Below are 20,809 nucleotides of genomic sequence, written 5' to 3'. Positions count from 1 at the left end.
CTTGGAAAACTTCCAGTACATACTGCCAGTGTTCCAAGGTCATCAAGGGTATGCTCTAGTGTAACGTTGAAGAAACAATTAATTACTGAAGTCTGAAACAGCTTTAAAAAAAAATGTTTTTGTTTCAATGAGTTCCAGAAAGACCAGTTGAAAATGATTATTAAACTGAGTAACCTCACACCATTTAGAAATTACAGCAGTATTAACTTGTTACCTGAGTATCTTAAAAACGTAAATATGCATCATTAGATCCCAGCTAATTTTGTATATTTCCAGAGGTGTCAACGTTGGACGTCTTATGTGAGATTTGAGCACAAGCCATCAAAATATGGGAAACTTTTTTTCAGAAAAAGATAGCTCAAGATTGTTTACATTTTAACCGGGATGAGTTAGCTTCATTCCAATTTCTTGAGTCTGGACAGTTGTGCTTTTGTCACATTAGAGTTCTGTATCAAACGTGGGCTAAATATTGCAGTGTCATGTACACCCTAGTATGGCAGATGAAACAATAGATACCTAGCCAGAGAATTCCAGTCGATGAAGGTCAGCCTCTTTGCCAGCAATTCTTGCTTTACAGGCACTAGTTATGATAGAGACAGAATCATGACAGAGGAAACTGCTTCAACTCTAACTATAATGTTTTTTCACTTTTTTTGATATTCTGAATGATATGGCAAAGTGTACTGCATTTGATGATAAAAGCACTTATTTCATGACTGCTTGACAATGGGTAGAATCACAGTCTACTGCTGCTGTGAGCAATTAAACTACATGGTCATAGTAACTCATTTTAGGTGGAAGATCATCCACTTTTTCAGTACAAGTGATTAATTCTTTTCTTTTCTATGACTTATCTCTATATTCTTTATTGCCATATATCCCTTCAGATACCAGAACTTCAAACTTCCTACAGTTTTACGTACAACCACCTACACTTCATCCTATTTCACCCTTGAATACAAAATTCTGGCCTATTTATTTTAATTTTCCTTATCTTGAATCTAAGGTTCTGGAATTCTGTGTCACCAGAAAAACTTAGCTGCTTCAAACTTATATCATCCATTCACAGTCTTTAAAATTCAATCAAGTCTCCCAAGAAAGAAAAGCCCTTGGGTGCTCAATTACTCTTGATAGTTAAGTCCTCTGCGTGCTTCTATTTAATCCTGTACTCCTCTGTTGAGTCGTCTCTAATAATATGATATTCCATTTGAAGGAGGGGATTAAAAATGGACTCACAAAGATGTGGTCCCACCAAGGTCACACACAACTTTAAAATAACCTGTTTCAATTTATATATTAAATGTTTTATTATGTTGCCCAATACTTGCCAGTTTTCCTTACCACCTACATCTGTGTTTAAACTACATCTTTGTTTCATAATTCATTGACCTAGATATTCTGATCAGCATTGTTTTAACACTGGCGTCAACCCATTTAAAGTACGTCAGTTAATGTCCATAAAATAACACTGGTTGGCAAATCCAAGCTGTTCATTTTTAGTTAGGATGACTCAAACTGGCTTCAAGCTCAAGCATTCCTTCCATTTGGATCATGTAACTGGCATTAAAAAGGCAAACTATGGAACATACTGATTTTTTTCTTGTCCACTGACACTAGAACGGCTTGTATATACAATAGGCTATTATAGGTATTTTCAAAAATGTCTCCAAGCCCTTCACAAAGGATTGCTTTGAAGCATGGTGATTCCTCTTGTGTATGCAAACACAGCAGCCATTTTACATGCAGCATGATCTGAAAACAGTGAGGTGAACGATCAGTTAATCTGTGTGGTTAGTTGAGGGGGGGGGGGGTGTGCGGGGGGTATAGGCTACAGTACCAGGAAAACCATTCCCAGTTCTTTGAATAGTAACAGCCATGGGATCTTTAATAATAGTAACTTAAATTACTACAATAGGCACACGGTACCTTTGTTTAAAGCCTCATCTGAAGGACAGCATCTCATACAATACAGCAATCCCTAAGTGTTGCATTGGAGCATCCAGGGGGTGTGTGCAAATCCTGAAGACAGCTTGAAGCCACAACCTTTGATTCAGGCACGAAAATACTAACAAATGAAGCAAGCCAGCAGGAGATTTAAGAACAGTTGTTTATATCAGACCTGTCAAGATTTGCTTTTTGTACCAGCCTCATGCAAACATTGTGCTTCACAGAACAACAGCAAAAGTTGGGAGATTAAAATTCAAATTTTATTCACTAAATTAATAGGAATTTGTTCTTGAATTCAACACTAAATTTATTCATTATCAACAGAAAATTCAATATAAATTTGAATTTGTGCATCAATTTAACTGTTAATCAAGAGAATGGTAATTTAAAGTGATAAATATAAAAATAATATTTCATTTAGCATGTTATCAGACCATCACTATGAAGGTCACCTGCATACAATGACAAATGAAAGTGCAGTCCTCCAGGATGCTGAACTGGAAAGGGTGATTTTAATCCTCCCCACCCAGCATGAACTATTGAAACAATATTTAAAGGAGAACTACCTTGCACGTAATTGGATCAAAGGATCTGTGTACCATTGTGCTTTTTGGATAGCCAGGAGACTTTCCACCTTCCATATTGCTTATTTCTCACCATTTTTGCCTTATATATCTTCGATAAGCTTTATCTACTTATCATGGGTGCTGTTCTTGCCAGAGAGATGGATGGAGGGATTGGGCCATGCAGCTGAATTTTCCTGGCCCCATGATGATGAGCTTGGAGGCTGAGACACCCAGGAAATTGGAGGTGGGGTGGGGGGAGCCACGTCAGGATGACTCACCGACGCATTCCCATCACTTGGGAAGTTTCCCATGGGCGGGTTGGGATGCAGATCGGCTGCCTGCACCATGGAGGCAGGCAGGCAATTAAGCAGATTATGAACCCAATTTGGTCCAATTTTGTGGGCGAGTTGGCAATATGCTGCCAGCAGAACGGCCCCAGCACCACATGTGGGGACCACCATCTCCACGGAGGGTGGCCTCCATGCGGCAAGCTGGGGGCCATTGGAGCCAGATGCTCCATATCCCAATGGTGGGGCTGCAGGCAGGAAAGACCACACACGTGGCCCAAACAATGCACATGGGGGGGGGGGGGTTCCCTCCACTTCAAGGGCTTAATGCCTTCTTCCCCTAATAGTTTAACTTTAAATATACAGCTCCAAGGCGCCTCAATGTTGAGCAGCCCTTGAGGTCATTGACATACCTCAGCAGTGCCCACTTCTCCCAGTGGGGCTGCCAAAGCTCCAGAGCTGCCAACCCTCTTGTTGGGCTGGCAGCATTAACAGCCCGCCCGGATGGCCAGTGGAGTCAGCCAATTAGGAGGCCGCCTCTGGGAACATTGCTCCATTTGTTGCTCTGCTGGTGAGTGCAGGCTTAGGAAACCCCTTTGATCCCAACGTCAGGGTCTTGAAGTCCGTAGGAAAATCCAGCTCAGAGTATCAGCAGTAGCCTCAGCAAACGGAAACAGCTAGGCCAATTAAAAGACAGCAGGTAAGAGTGGTGCTGGGGGCATGGGGGCAGTGATGGGAACTCATAGGAGAGCATACAGGGTGTACAAACCAAAAGTCAGTTTCTTTGCTCTATCTGATGAGCAGTGCATCGGGGGCCATGCTGCTCCAGGCAGGCTATTGCAGACCTATGCAGCCTCCTGCAACAGGACTTCTGCCTGCTGGACCAGGAGCCATACTTTGCCAAAGTCGCCACAGCCCTTACCTTCTTTGACATTGGCTCCTTTCAGTCTGCCACAAAATCTTTATGCACACCTCCCAGTCAGCAATACATAGCTGCATTAAGCAGGTTATCAATGCCCTGTTCATCAGAGTTAACCAATACATCACCCTCCCTCATTGCCCTCAGCAGTCAATATGGGAAAGATTGGGTTTTGCGACAGTGGCTGGTTTTCCTCCTGAGGGTTCATCATTGCCATGAGGGTACCAGAACACTAGCCAGCAGCATTTGTGAATAGGAAGGGCTACCAGTACATTAATGTCCAGCTGGTCTCTGATCACAGAAATAAGATCATGCAGGTTTGTTTAAAGTACCCAGGTAGCTGACACAATGCATTTATCTTGTGACATTCAGCCACTTCCTCACCCCACCCCCCAATTTTTGACCTTCTGTGATGATCTTGGGAAGAAACTGTAATATTCAGTCAGAATTAATCAGACACAGAACTGCTGCATGCTGTTAAAAATATGGATTACTTTATTCCCTTACAGACACCCTCTGCTGGTAAATGTGTGTATGGTAGCCTTAAGTGGACAAAATGCACAATACAATTTTCAAAACACTACATCCCTCCTCTTCTGAGTAAACAAGAAACATAGCATGTTTCAATGGTTTGTTTCCAAAAGTGTAAACAATAAACCTAAGCATAACTTGAACATTCAGCTTCACCAGTAACATTATTACATATTCCAACTTTTGCATTAATTTAAAATACACTGTCATATACAATGAGATGAAAGGTTTGTTCACTAATTGACAATAGTCCACTTTGTAACATAATCACTTAAGTATGGTGGACATTTTCTCTCACAAGGAGGATATTGTCTGACATCAAATGTAATCTCATTTGACTCATGTTCTTCATCTGAGATGTCAATGTCAAAATCGGATTCAACGTTTACAAGTGGTGTTTTCAATGCTTTGAAGAATGCTGCGTTTTATGTGATGATTCGCAAACCGCATTTAGCAGTGAATCCTTTTGTGTTGGTCACAACAAATAATTGGGGTTGTTTGCTTTCCAGCATGTGGTGTAGCTCTAAATTTCATGTTTTGCTCTGCATTTACTTTCATTCTGTTCTTGATCACGTTAGCGTACTTGTTGATCATTAGGTCCGCGGTGTAGCTCAGGAAGACGTGTGCGCATTGGATGTGCAAAGATGAGTGTAGCTGGAGGTTTTCCAGTAGTCAAGTGAGGATTGATCTGTAATAACGAAGAAAGCGATTTAGCCCTTGCTTCTATGACTTACTCCCAGCTGTAGCTGTACGTATCACTTTTTACAAGGTACGTATAAATCTCTCAACTTCTCCATTAGCTCTTGGCCAATGGGGTGAGTCGCATGTGTGGGTTCATACCCCATCTCCGTCGCCATTGTGATGTTCTTGGGACTAAACAGTAACATTCAGTCAAAGTTAGTAAGACACAGAACAGCTGTATGCTGTTAAAACATGCATTCCTTTCTCCCCTTACAGACAACTTCAGCTGGTATGTGTGTGTATGGTAGCCTTAAGTGGACAAAATGCACAATGCAATTTTCAAAACACTACACCTTCCATCAACATAACAGGATGGCTGCTGTGGGGGAAGCAAAAGGATACCCACTACACACGTAACTCATGACACCCACCTACAATCCCACCACACTTGAGCAATGCAGGGATTATCAAAGCGAGGGGACCACCAGGATCATAACAACCCTATTTTCCTACGGTATTAATGCTGGTATCTAAGAGAAGGGCAAAGAATATTAACTGCTGGAATGTAACACCTACATTGATGAAATTTGGAAAGTATTATGACATTGAGATAAATTAATCATGTTGCAATCCTAGCTACTAAAATCTTGGGAAAATTTGTACAAATGCTGCTATTTAAATTCACTAGTTACAGCAGTGCAGGTCCATAGTCTCATTTCGTACCCCCTGCAGTTGACTCCACTCTCAGCAATTGAGGCTATGCCAATGACAAGTAGGTTCCCATGTTATCTGGTGCCAGACCAGTTTATTTTGTTCCTGTAAAGTTGTTTGCGGTTCCATACCAGGCGGCATTTTTGTGTTTTCATTACTTTCATTGTAGTCGCTTGTCATGCTCAATTGTCTGGAACTATCCATTGTTTAGTAAGCAGTAGAAATATTCCACTGTGGGAATGAAGCTAATACATGTTTGCTATCTGCAACAATAGACTATGGTAGTTATCACAAAAATAATCATTCATGATATTTTCATGATTTTTGGTTTCTTTGTGTGAGATAAGCATACTAACAGTGTAATATATACTCGCAAAAGGCATATAGGAATTTGAAAAAGATTCTCTATAAATATTTCAAATTCTACTTGTTTGCCTCTCCCACATCCATGCGCTCTGTGCACTAGGTCACATTTTGGGTTGCGCTGTGACATGTGACTCAGTCAGAAAGTTGTTCTAACAGGAGCTAAGCTTAACTTTTAAATATCTTCAGATCTCAAACCTATAACTATTTACTTGGCTATTTGTTCAGATTTCATCAAAGTTTTTAGATGGTCTGAATCCCACTTTCAGTAAGCCATGTTTAAATTTTCCAACATTTCCCTTTTCTGCATAAAAAGGATCCAAAGCCTACCCATAATGTAAAGCAATCAACAAGCAATACTAATCATTTTCCTGCATCCTGATTTAATGGTTCTAACTATTATTATGTACAGTATACCATTATTCTCAAAATTATAGTTGGGCAAACTTATTATTGACAGTATATTATCCTTTACCCACCAATGAGAATTGATTATGAGTGACCATTTTACATAACATACCAGGCTCGAAAATATCTGACCATAGAAAATATCTAACCCTAGACTATATTTTTATTTAAACTATGTGCTCAATTCCAGAAAGACTCTGTTTAATTGCTTTATATTTGTGTCTGAGTGTGTGTGTGTGTATGTAACAAGAAACTAGTATGAAACCTAAAGATCATGTTGGATTATGGAATATAAAGAAAATCATATGTGTATATATATTATAGTTCCTCAGTAACTTTTTGTATAATGAAAACTTCCATTAGTTTGGGAATTTTATTATTTTGATTTTTTGGGCTTAAGCATAACTTTTTTCTTTTAGTTCAACAAAGTGCGAACCATCACCACTAGATCTAATTCTGTCAAGCAGGGCAAAGACCAGCATTTCCCAGTCCTAATGAATGAGAAGGAAGACATTCTCTGGTGCACTGAAATGGAAAGGTACATTTGTTTTTCTCATACCTAATCTCAGTTTTTCATTTCCAACTACTGGTAAAATGCTGGCCTCTCACCATCAATACAGCATGATTGAGCACTGATGAGGCATGTTTTAATAAAATATTCTTTTGTTGGACAGCATCACCAAATTTTCTATGAGAGCAGTCAGTTGAGAGATGGAGTCCTAAGCAGATCCACTATTTATGATATGGATAATTCCACCTGCTCTTCCCCTTTGTACTATATATTATGCATTGTCTTTTTAATATGGCCAAAACTTTTTAAAAATTGACTTTGCCCATACTTATACAATATTTGACTCATTTGCTTAAGCACAAATGTTTTCTCCCTTAACTATATCTGTAATTTACTTTTTAAAACTTCTTATGGGTCTTTCTATAGTAATCTAGCTTTCCAGCAATTTCTGAAATCTTGAGTTTTGGCAAGTCTACATACAGCTAATAGATATTTTAGTGTGTCACCGTGGTCGGTCACATGCTCTGTGGGCAGTAATTAGCATGCAAATTCTGCAGAAACAATTAGAAGATAACTTCTTGAATATCACCAGTAAATAATTCAATCCAACTTTACACAGGAATAGGAATTCAACCTACTGAACCTACTTGCCATTTTGTTGATCATAGCGCTTTGAATTGGAATTTACTCTGCCAAAATTGTTCAATATAGTGAAGGAACATTGGTCAGAGAGGACTACTGCCATATCTCTGCCCAGAACAAAATTTTCATCCCCCAACTGAGCAGTGAATGCCCCATATTAGTTGACAGTAGGGAGTTGGAGCCTGGCACCATGGCTGATTTCCCTACTTTCAGCCACTGAACCCGTTGACCCCAGGATGCCAGGAAGGACTAGTGATGATAGTCCCCAGGGCAGCAACAGAAGGCCCAATCATGTCTCAGTTGAAAGGAGGGAGCCCAATAGTATGCACTTCTACCTCCCTTAGACTCCAACTACTCATTGTATAAAGGTGCAGCCCAGTCCAAGATCTAATACTAAAATCACCCTTTCCATCTTCGGGATGGTTCTATCTCCTTACATTTGGCCTCCTCCTTTCAAGATGCAGTGGAGGACCTGCAGGTAGATAAGTCATGATCATCGTGGGTTTGGGGTGACAAGCAGATGTCCCACATAAGAACATGAGAAATAGGAGAAGAATTAGGCCATTTGGCCCTTGAGCCTGCTCCCCATTCAATAAGATCATGGCTTCAACTCCACTTTCCTGCCTGCTGCTCATAACCCTCGACTCCCTTGTACATCAAAAATCTGTCTAGCTCAGTTTTGAATATTTTCAATAACTCAGCCTCCAATGCTCTCTGGGATAGAGAATTCCAAAGATTCACCACCTCCTGAGAGAAGAAATTCCCCCTCATTTATGGCATAAATGGGAGACCCCTAATTCTGAAACTGTGCCCCCTAGTTCCAAATTCTCCCACAAGGGGAAACATTCTCTCAGCAGCAACCCTGTCAAGCCCCCTCAGAATCTTACATGTTTCAATAAGATCAGCTCTCATTCTTCTAAACTCCAATGAGTATAGGCCCACCCTGCAGAACTTTTCCTCAGAAGACAACCCCTTCATCCCAGGAATGAACCTACTGAATCTTCTCTAAACTGTCTCCAAGGCAAGTATATCCCTCCTTAAATAAGGAGACCAAAACTGTACGCAGTACTCAAGGTGTGGTTTCAACAACGTCCTGTACAGTTGTAGCAAGATTTCCCCATTTTTATACTCATCCCCTTTGCAATAAAGGCCAACATTCCATTTGCCTTCCTAATTACTTGCTGTACCTACATGCGAACTTTTTGTGATTCGTATACGAGGATACCCAGATCCATCTGTACCACAGCACTCTGCAGCCTCCCTCCGTTTAAATCATAATTTGTTTTTGTATTCTTCCTACCAAAGTGGATACCCTCACATTTTCCCACATTACATTCCATCTACCAATTTTTAGACAGATCTTTGATCGACAAGGGAGTAAACAGTTATGGGGAGCAGGCAGGAAGGTGGAGTTAAGGCCACAATCAGATCAGCTATAATCGTATTGAATGGAAGAGCAGATTCAAGGAGCCAAAAGACCTACTCATCCTTCTGTTTCCTATGTCCTTATGTTCTTTTTGCCTACTCACTTAACCTGTCTATATCACTTTGCAGTCTCAAATGCCTTTTGAAAATCCAAATGCACTACATCAGCTGGTTCCCCTTTATCCAACCCGCCGTTATATCCTCGAAGAACTCTAATAAAGCTGTCAAACATGATTTCCCTTTCATAAAACTATGTTGACTGTGTTTGATTGTATTATGATTTTCTAAATGTCCTGCTGCTACTTCCTTAATTATGGATTCCATCATTTTCCCAACGACAGATGTTAGGCTAACTAGCCTATAGTTTCTTGCTTTCTGTCTCCCTTCTTTCTTGAATAGGGGTGTTATATTTGCAGTTTTCCAATCCACTGGGACTTTTCCAGAATCTAGGAAATTTTGGAAGATTACATCCAATGCATCCACCATCTCTGCAGCCACTTTTTTAAGACCCTAGGATGCAGGTCATCAGGTCCAGGGGACTTGTCAGCCTTTAGTCCCATTAGTTTTCCCAGTAATTTTTCTCTAGTGATAGCGATTATTTTAAGTTTCTACCTCCCTTTTGCCCCATGATTTTCCAATATTATTGGGATGCTTTTAGTATCTTCTACTTTAAAGACAGATACATAACATTTGTATAAAGTCTTTGCCATTTATTTGTTTCCCATTATTAATTTCCCAGTTTCATCCTCTAAGGGACCATCATTTACTTTAGCTCTTCTCTTCCTTTCTATATATTTGTAAAAGCTCTTACTGTTTTTTACTGTTCCGAAGAAGGGTCACTGACCCGAAACATTAACTCTGCTTCTCTTTCCACAGATGCTGCCAGACCTGCTGTGTGGTTCCTGCATTTCTTGTTTTTATTACTGTTTTTTATATTTCTTGCTAGTTTGCTCTCATATTCTAATTTCTCCCTTTTTTTTAGTCATCCTTTGCTGGTTTCTAAAATTTTCCCAATCTTCTGGCCTACCACTAATCTTTACAGAATTGCACACCTTTTCTTTCAATTTAATACCATCCTTAATTTCTTTAGTTAGCCACGGATGGTTCATCCTTCTCAGAGAGTCTTTCTTTCTCAACGGAGTATATCTTTATTGAGAGTTATGAAATATCTCCTTAAATGTCTGCAACTACTTGTCTACTGTCTTATCTTTTATCTATTTTCCCAGTCCACTTTAGCCAACTCTCTTCTTATCTTTGTATTGCCTTTATTTAAATTTAAGACACTAGTTTCAGACCCAAGTTTCTCACCTTCAAACTGAATGTGAAATTCCATCATGTTACGATCACTCTTCCCAAAATGATCCCTTACTCTAAATTATTAATTAATTCTGCCTCATTACACATTAGCAACTCTAATATAGCCTGTTCCTTGGTTGGTTTCACAGCATATTCTAAGAAATTTTCCCAAGTACACTCTATGAACTCATCCTCAAGGTTACCTTGCCAATTTAATTTGTCCAATCTATATGAAAATCAAAATCACCCAGATTATTGCAGTATCTTTCTTGCAAGCCCCATTATTTCGTGATTTATAATCTGTCCTACAGTGTAGCTACTGTTAGGGGGCCTAAAAACTACTCCAACCAGTGACTTCTTTCCCTTGCTATTTCTTATTTCTAGCCAAACTGATTCTACATCTTGATCTTCTGAGACAAGATCATTTCTCACTACTGTACTGATCTCAACTTTTATTAACAGAGCCACCTCCTTTTCCTTTCTTCCTATCTTTTCAAAATGTCAAATAGCCTTGAATATTCAGTTCCCAGCCTTGGACACCTTGCAACCAGTGTCTGTAATGGCTATCATATCAGCCCATTTATTTCTATTTGTGCCATCAATTCGCCTATCTTGTTACAAATGCTGCATGCATTCAGATAAAGAGCCTTTAATTCTGTCTTTTTACCATTTTTCCCTACTCTGACCCTTTTTGCTGGTGCACTCTTGTGTTTGTACGCTCTATCCCTTCCTGTCACACTCTGGTTATCATTACCTATATTGCTATGCTACCCTGCACCATTGCCCTGTCCTTTCTCTTAAGCTTTCTATATTTACCCTCATCTGAACCCTCCCCTCAACTAAAGTTATAGACCTCTCTACAAACCTAGTTATTCGATTTGCCAGGACACTGGTCCCAGCTCAGTTCAAGCGTCCCAACAGAACAGCTCCCTCTTTTCCCAGTACTGATGCCAATGCCCCATAAATTGAAACCCTTTTCTGCAACACCAATCATTGAGCCACGCATTCCACCCTCTGGTCTTATTTATCCTATGACAATTTGCTAATGGCTCAGGTAGTTATCCAGAGATTATTACCTTTGTGGTTCTGGTTTTAATTTAGTCCCTAGCTGCTTATACTCCCTTAACAGAACCTGTCTCTTAGTTCTACCTCATTGGTGCCTATGTGGACTACAACAACTGGATCCTTCCCCTCCAACTCCAGGTCCCTCTCCAGCCCTGAGGAGATGTTCTTAACCCTGGCACCAGGCAGGCAACACAACGTTCAGGACTCATGCTTTTGGCTGCAGAGAACAGTATCTGTCCCCCTAACTATACTGTCCCCTACTACTACCACCACCCTCCTCTAGCAAACATGGGATATTCAGCCCTTTTTCTTTTTAATCCCAATTTCCCACCCTTTTCTATATCCCTTAACATTCTTATTTCCCAAGTGTATACCTATTTCCCTTTTAAATACCTCAATTGACTGATTCTGTGGTCTTCTGAGTTGATGCATTTCATATTTTCACAATCTTGTGTAAGAATTAAACAGATTTTTCTGCTGTTCTATAAATTTACCAGCCAACAATTTCTTCCAACTCCATTGCTGTCAATTCCTTCCTATACACTTCACAGGTAGCCTTGCTAAAAGTTAAAATCTGAGTTTGTTACTCTCTTTTCTTCCCTTCAAACATACTGTTGAATTCAACCATATTACGGGCACAATTCCCAAGATGTTCCCTGACTGGATCATGACTCATAACTGAATGAGTAGTCCCTGTTGCCAGTTGGCTTAAGGATACGCTGCTTTAAGAAATGACCTTGAATGTATACAGTAAATCTATTCCATTTTCTATTTTATTCTGTAATTTCTCTCTTAATCTTTATGTAAGTTGAAATTTCCATTTTATCTTCTTATAGGCCTCCCTGATCTGCATTCATTTTTTAAGTCATCATGGTAAACTTGATAAATCGGTGTTTTATATCCTTTTCTTTCCCTTAGCTCAACCTATTCTGGTTCCAGTTGCTGATGACACTCAGATCCCTTCCTTCTATTCCCACAATGGTGCTCTCTTACATATATTCCCAATTATTTCTATATATCCTATATTTTGTTGTATTTAGTTCACAATCTAAAGAAAGAAAATGAAAGACTTGCATTTATATTGCATCTTTCACGATCACAGGATGTCCCAAAGTGTTTTACAGCCAATGAAAAACTTTTGATGTGTAGTCATTGTTGTGATGTGGGAAACACAGCAGCCAATTTGCGCACAGCAAGCTCCCACATACAGCATTATGATAATGACCAGATAATCTAGCTTTGTGACGTCGATTGAGAGACAAATTTTAGCCAGGACACCATGGCTAGCTCCCCTACTCTTCTTCAAAATAGTGCTATGGGAACTTTTACATCCACTTGAGAGGGCAGACAGGGCTCCAATTTAACATCTTATCTGAAAGATGGCACCTCTGACAGTGCAACACTTCCTCAGTACTGCACCAGCGTGTCAGCCTTGATTTTCAGTCCTGGAGTGAAACTTGAACCCATAACCTTTTGATTCAGAGTTGAGAGTGCTACCGACTGATGCACAGCGTAGGTGTCCTGGCTGGTCACCTAAAACAGCATTATGCCACTTGAATAGGTTAATGAGGAGCCAACGCCAGTCAAAGAACTCTTTCTGGCCCAGGGCTTTACTTAGGATTTCTGGATGTGCATTCAGCCTAGATGGTGGCCATCACTGAAAAGGTAGGTAAAAGGTATTTACATTTTTAATGTGGAGCAAGGGGAAACCGGAGTGCTTCTCCTCACTCTCCAGTACTCCCAAAAACCACAAACACATAAGTCATCACCTATGCAAAGATCAAATTAGGAGAATTGCTCCATCCCAACTACTTAGTGCTTTCTCGTTGTGTGTCCTCCTCCCTCCCCAACAGTGACACCAGTGCACAGCAACAGCTCCCATGAGTTGATTGAATGTGTAGAGTCTTACAGCCTCACACTGAGCAGCTATATGCAAAATTCTGAACTAACTGAGCAAAAAGGAAACACCTTCCCTCATGCATCAGAATTCTGGGCTGTGAACAATATAGGGGGCTAGCAACAAGTTTAAAGTGGTAGTCAAGTGACTGCAAATTGATCATCAGAGGAAATTGCAGCTCATCCAAGTCAGACAAGCAACCTGATAAAAAGAGGCAGAAGAGGGGTTGAGAGAGATTGTGGTACGGTAGAACTGGGCATCATCAGCGTATATGTGGAAGCTGAACCCATGTCTTTGGAAGTTGTTGTCAAGGCATGTAGATGAGGAAGAGGAGGGGGCCAACAACATAGCTTTCAGGAATCCAGAGATAATAATGTGTGCAGGAAGAGAAGCCATTGCTGGAAGTTATCTGGCTATGATTGAATAGGTAAGAGTGGAACCAAACAAATGCAGTCCTACTGAACTGTACAAAAGACGTTAGGCATTGGAGGACACTGGTATGATTAACTGTTCAAAGGCTACGGGGAGGATGAGGAAGATAGTCACAGTGACAGATGTAATTTGTGACATTAGGGCTATTTCAGTGCTATTGCAGGGGCACAAACCTGATTGGAGAGATTCAAACATGGAGTTTCAGGAAAGATTGGCATAGATTTGGGAGGCAACAACACATTTAAAGGCTTTAGAGAGGAAAGAGAGGTTGGAAATGGAGTGGTAGTTGCAAGGACAGAAGGGACAAGGGTGAGTTTTTTGAATAATTTCAGCTTTCTCTTTAAGCCCCTCCATTTCATCACACCAACCTACCTCTGTAGTCTCTTCCAGACCTTTATCCACTTTTCACAGCACAAGTGCATCGGTAAATTGCAGTTTACGGCAAAAAATAATGTTTTAGCCTCACATCATTACAAAATGCAAAAAATGCAATAATTGCTACTTCTCAGTATCAAATCATGTTATAACCTGGTTATCTGCGACAGTTAGAGATATGGAAATATTCAGCATTCTCTTAGTTTGTGAAATGTTCAATCTACTGATGGGAACACACTTTCTAGAATAACTAAGCCATTTCTTCATGCTAACTGGGGTTCCCAAGCCAGCTGCTTGTAGTGAAAGGCAATACAAATTCAAACTTTTCTTGTTTAAATCTGACAATTTCTCAGGTTGCATCCAGAAGTGACATTTTGCACATGTTCTCCATATCAATAAATTGATTTACAACTACATACATATATGTACATGGATATAGGCATTTTATAGCACTGAGGCAATACAGATCTCATCAGAATGAGATTTCATTGTAATGCTGTTGAACTATCGATGTTTTTCACTTTTTCTGCAGGGTATTTGGTTTCCCAGTCCATTACACAGATGTCTCCAATATGAGCCGTCTTGCCCGACAAAGACTTCTCGGGAGATCCTGGAGTGTTCCTGTCATACGCCACCTGTTTGCACCACTGAAAGAATATTTTGCCTGTGTTTGAAAACAAAGGAGACAAAGGAACTTATTAAAAAAAGGAAAGAAATTAATTTACTCCAAGGAAAAATGTCGCATTCTGTTAGATGTTACTTAATTTCACTATTTTAAATATCATCCTTTTTATCCTATTTAATTTTTTAAATGTTTTTAATTTTCAGCTATTTTAATGGGTGATTTTGTAATTCTTGTTTTTGTTGTGTTCAAGCTGTACTTGAGATGAGGCTGTTCAATCCTTTGCAGCACTGGGAAAAAGACAATTTTGCCTTGTGTAGGTGGATAGGAGCACCAAGAAGAAGCTGGATTTGAACAGAGCCTGGAACATCAAGTCAGCCAGCTGAGCCTTACCTTACCAGCACCATTTCTGGTATCTATCTCGAGCAAAAAAAATCAAAGCTACATACAAATACTGTACAATATTTCAGGTGCCTACAACCAGAAACCATGAAGAAACAATAAATCAGCTAACAGTACCTCTTATTTACTATACACTGATAGTTGTTCGAAAAAGGTACTACTGTGCAACAATTTCTGCAAAGGTGCTTTTACAAAAGGTGATTGAAAACATCAGCTCTGATGTTGCCTTACCGTTTACAAGAGGCAGAATTGTAAAATAATCAGGAAAGAGCAACATTTAATGTTGTCGAGGTGGTCTTTAGTGGCTCGAGTGTGAAAATGTAGTAATGTTTTCATATGCTCAAGAAGTCGCTTTTAAGGACTTTTGCCATGACTAATTTTTCTATCATGTTTGTATAATAAGAAAAAATATATAACAGAAAATGGTGCTTTTTTCTTAAGCTTTCATCCTTGGGCTAAGGCCTGGTGCTTACTTAACAGGTCACTTATAGGCAGCACAAATAGCCAGCCAACATGCAGTGATGTATTTGGTCATCCAAAACTAAATGACAGGCTGCAGTTTTTTACTGAAGGACTGATGAATTTTTTACATCTGTGTTTTCCTTTTATTTTGGTTGATTTTTTTTTCAATTTCCTAAGGGGTCTCTTTTATACCAGGATATACCCCTCCTTGTAGCTGCATATAATCAGGTACAAGTCAATACAGTGCAGCTTGATGGTGTAATGTTGCCTCTTTTTCTTCTTTTGTTCCCATTTCCTTCCTTATTCTTTCGCTTATACTTTTTGTTAATCTACGTTTTTTTGTTGTTTATAAGTTGTTTATGCGAATCGTATTTCTGCTATCAGTACTTGATCAAACACAGCCATCAGTTTTCCTTGAAGCAGTTGTCGATTCATATGGTGCTACACATTTTTTTTCTGAAATATTGAAAGAAATCTGCTATCTTGACAATGATTCATTAAGTTCTCATAGTCAAGGAAGAGCACTATTATTTTACTCTTTTAAGAAAAGAAAAAGGCATTTTAACTTTGTACTTGAAAATAAAAAAAATCAGTTTCATGTGTTTTAGCCTAGACAGTGCCGTAGTTGGTGCTTATTTGTGGGAATCATGTATTCATATTGAAGACAATGTAGTAAATTTGCTAATACTTTTACTGTTACATATGTATTTGCTTGATCCCCAGCAGCAGTGCATTTTCTTTCCACATTCCACGCAGCAAACAGTATTTTTGGTTTTATTTCTTCATTTTACTGTCATTATAACTTTGATAATATTTATTGACAAAAATGTGCATTTCAAAGTTAAGAGATTTCACTGAAGGTTGTATTTCGGTGAATATTGTATTACTGTGTATTGCTCGTGACATAGCTGTTAATGGAAAGGTCAGTACGTGCAGCAGATGTAGCAGTCAACCTCCACCCCATTTTCAATGCCCAAAATGCTCTTTTCTTATGTACTTGTGCTGGAGAACACTTGAATAAATGTATTGTTTTTTTGTGCAAAGTGTACACAGTTGTGTATCGGTTTGTTGTGTATTCTTTTGTTCCTCTAGTATATTGTTTCTTTCTACTGTAGATCCAGTTGGTTGACATCTAGGAGAAAAAAAATCACACCTTTATGTGACCTGGTTCCCACTAATTAATCAGTTAGTTGTTGAGCAGGTGGTTTGCTGCTGAGGAGCTGCTTACTTTTTAAAAAGAAAATTCCAGTAGTTTAATTCAGAAACAGCCAGCTTATTACATTGGCACACTAGAAAAAAACAGTTTCTAGTACTGTATGTGAATGTTTTCAGATGCCTGTATTTCCATTTCTCATATGATGAAGGAACTCTGCTGTCCTGAAAGCTAATGTATTTCAGATGTGTGCATCTGGTCCAATAAGAGGAATCATATGCAACACTTTGGCAAGTTTACACAGAAACCAATCCTCTGCCTAGTGTTCTAAACTGTGTGCTGCTGTGTTGTGGGGAAATTAAGCTTGTAACACTGCATTTTTTTCACCACATGGGTGGCCACATTTTGCCGCCTCCTTGCTTACCTGCTGACTTCATTGTGGACATGTTTCCCAGTACAAATGGTCCCAGGTGCGTCACATTATCCAGAGTACTGAGTTGCAAAGTGCTGATATTATTAAACAATACACTTATTGTACAATCAGCATAAAATTAAATAATGAAATGTTAAAGATAACCTGTGCGAATCTGTTCCATTTGGAGCAGTGTTAGCCTATAGTTGGGGAAGCACTTTTAACTGGTAACAACTTGAAGGACTAAACAGCTCTTTGTTTTCTCTCCTCTTCTGTGACATCTCGTTTTGTTGTCAGAAAGGAATGTTTATACGAATAAGACTAAGAGCTTCTCATAAAATGTAAATCCAAATAACATCCCAATTAGGACAATTAGTACAGATTAGTAACTAATTACTAATACGTTAAGTTCAAAAAAAGTAGGGCTGGGGGAGCTCTTGATACTCCAGTAGCCAGCAGATAAAAGGTCCCCTCCCCTTAATGATATATTTTTCTATTTATATTCTCTCCCAATTTTTACCATTTTCCCTAACATGACTGCTCACCTCTATGCTGCTTTTCTTCAGCTAGGACAGTGGAGAGCTCCAAGCTGTGGCTTTCTCCAAAAATTACACTACTATTCCTTTATCTTCAACTAATAGTCAATGTGCAATTATAATGGGACAAATTGTCACTTAGTCCTCTTATAAAATTGAAAATTGTACTTCTGTGAACACTCACTGAGCTACCAGGTGAAAAATGGTTGAATTCATCCCAATTTAAGGAAGCAGATTCAAGTGATATCGATGCTTGTGATTTGAACTTGCAGACTCTGCATTTTAATGTGCTCTAAACATTATAGTGTTGTTAATATATTGAACATATCTAGCACATAGCTGGTAAAGCAGCCCATTTGCTGTAATGGTAGAGTATTTGTCTGAGGGCAAGTTTGAACAAAAGTTTTGTTTGCTTGTGATTGGGCTGCTCAATATGGAATTTTGGAGCTGCATTAAACTCCACCTCAATGGAGGAGAAAAGAAGCACAAAACTTGCCCTACTCAAGGTCCCCTCCACAGCTTGAAACCGTCCCTTCCTCCCCACTGAAGAATGAAGCATAATGGTGCTAAAGGGTGGCAACTGTAAGGATTTAATGGGGGGAAAGAGGTACAAAATATTTTTTTAAATGCTTAAAAAAGTACTCAGTACATAAAAATCTAGCTGTGATAAATTTGGAGTCCATTCTGGAGCACATTGTATCACACCAGGGTTAATGGCAACTCCAGTGCACAGAAAAACTATCTTAAAGGGGCACTGAAGTCACAAAAAAGTATTTTGAGGAAACTTTTTTTGTTTACAAACACATAATGCAATTATGTTAATTGTTCAAAAAAAAATCATTGGATCATTCGTTCATGATATCATTATGATTTTAAATGGTGCACACCTATTCTCTCCAAACAAAAAAGGTTTGTCAAATACTTTTTCATGAAGACAGTATCCCTTTAAATATTAAAATGAGGTATTCTCTCATCTCTTTCCTTTAATATATATACCCCACACCCATCATTGATATTATGATTATATAAGGTGTAACCCTGCTATGTGACTGTTACTGTAAGGATGGTTAATGTAACTGCTCAGAATTTATACTGGTACATTTATTTGTGACTGTATGTCTGTTAAACCTCAATAAAATGTTATACAAAATTGCACTGCTAAGCAACAAATTGTGCCTTCAGTTTGTTAGTTCTATGGTGACTACACTTATTGCACTAATTTTATTAGTGAGAAAAGCACAATGAGCTCATAATTCATGCATATTTTCTCTATAATTCACTGAAATTATGACCCATCTTATACAGAAAAAATGGACCATACAAGATTTCATTGGAAGAAAAGCTGTTACAAAATCCTATTATTTTGCAGGATAATTACACATTACAATGATACAAAGGTTTGGAATGATTTTAGTAAGTTATATATATATAGTAATAGCAAATTAAATAAAAAATGTAAGTGAAAGCTAATTGGTTAAACTATTTTGAAAAAGTAGACTTACCTTCAATAACTGGTTGTCTCCACCAAGCTCTTCTGCAGTCCAACAGCATACAACTCTTTTCTAAGATTATCAAGCCAGAATCTGTATTTTGTTCTGTTCAACAGCACCTAGTTATAGTCAAACACCTTATAATTAGAGGTTTATAAATGGCTGACCCATGTCCAAATAATAACACAAGAAAGTTTAGTCAGAAAAAATTTACTCCTTCAAGCCCTCTCCTCTCAAAGCATAAATAATCTCCTTACTGACACTCAATGGTAATCAAGCAACACTCCAGAATATCTATTTTTACTGTTCAATCATTTGATCAACTTAAGTTCACAATTTCTATTTACTTATATTTACTTAATACAGCTTCAGCTGTTAGAAAATTACAATTATCCCTTAAGGTACATTTTCATTGCTGGATCGAACATTGCATTGTCTTTGAGAGATGGTATTAATTAATGTACTGAAAAACAATTGTGGACATCAAACAAAAGTATCCATAAAATATCACAGTTTATTGTAGGCCACCAAACTGAAATTATGTGTCCCTACTTTACACCATGGCTTTACATCAATTTCAGCAGCAGTACCATACAGTCTGACCCAAGTGTGATACCACTTTTCACAGGACAACATTTCTTCCATATAAATGCAACTCAAGCCCAATAATGCAATCAGGTTTGATAGACGCCATAGTGCTTTGTGTGTGAACAAGGAAGCTTTGCTTAAAATTTGATTTACAACAGGTCAAATCCTATTTTTTTTTTCAAATGCCAATCAAGCCGAGTTCTCTCTCAGTGTATCAGAGTATTCTAACCAGGAAGCATTGAGCTATGATTCATTGGGAAGGATGCTATTTTTTCAGTATCAGAGGTTTAAAGCCATGTATGAGTGCAGTAGAATATTTTGGAGGTGGTCAGAATCTGGGAGACCCAGATACTGCAAGCCCATCACATAACGTTATGTTTTACAACATATTAGGTATGTAAAAAACCACCTATACAAATGAAAATACAACACACATCATCCAAAAGGCATTGGGCTGGATTTTATAGAGCCCTCGATGTTGGGATCTGTGGCGGGGGAGGCACGAAGATTGCCCCGGATGAGGCCCACCATAGCCCTCGACACCGGTCCAATACTGCCAGCAGTGGTGAGGCCTCATGGCGGCACTCCCCCACCCCCGCCGCTTGCCTTGGGACCGCCGTTTAAATATTTAAATAATATACCTGAATAAATGAGTTTCCCGTCGCCTCCTGAAGTCCTACCACGATCTTCACCCTGGTAGCCCACACTACCGCACCTTCGGATCCCCGTCTGGGGAAACGAAGTGCAGCACTAGTGGGGAGGGGGAAGGAGGTAATTTTCTTAGGTCCGGGCGGGGGGGGTGGGGGGGGGGAGGGATGGGGTCAAATGAACGTCATGGGTGTCAGGGATGGTGGGAAGGGTTATAGTTTAAAGTTTGTGCAGTTTGGGGGGGAAAGGTCAGATTGTGAAGTTTTTTGGGGGGAAAGGGCAAATAATTAATTGATATTGAAGGTTTGGGAGAGGGGCAAAAGAAATGTATTTATTTATTTTAATTCACTGTCACTTTAAATATTTAAATGTCCTGGTAGGGCTGACAGCCCTTTAAAAGTGGCATCAGTGCCTGTGCACAGGCACCTGACACCCTTGCT

At 39.1% G+C, this 20,809-nt stretch overlaps 1 protein-coding gene across 4 annotated transcripts in view; it reads left to right on the top strand.

The window, feature by feature from the left end:
- dnmt3ab (DNA (cytosine-5-)-methyltransferase 3 alpha b) overlaps window positions 1-18,797 on the top strand; it is a 718,146-nt gene extending 699,349 nt beyond the window's left edge. For all 4 annotated transcript variants that reach the window (XM_068023838.1, XM_068023830.1, XM_068023822.1 and 1 more), the window contains 2 exons: window positions 6,833-6,951; window positions 14,589-18,797. In XM_068023838.1, the coding sequence (XP_067879939.1) occupies window positions 6,833-6,951; window positions 14,589-14,730 (261 nt within the window). In that variant the 3' untranslated portion in view covers window positions 14,731-18,797. The remainder of the gene's footprint in view (window positions 1-6,832; window positions 6,952-14,588) is intronic.
- Window positions 18,798-20,809: the final 2,012 nt, after the last annotated feature.

This window comes from Heterodontus francisci, chromosome 3 (assembly GCF_036365525.1).
Source record: "Heterodontus francisci isolate sHetFra1 chromosome 3, sHetFra1.hap1, whole genome shotgun sequence".
NCBI classification, from domain to species: domain Eukaryota; kingdom Metazoa; phylum Chordata; class Chondrichthyes; order Heterodontiformes; family Heterodontidae; genus Heterodontus; species Heterodontus francisci.
The sequence above is the reverse complement of the archived record's forward strand: the minus strand, read 5'-3'. Positions and strand labels throughout refer to the sequence as shown.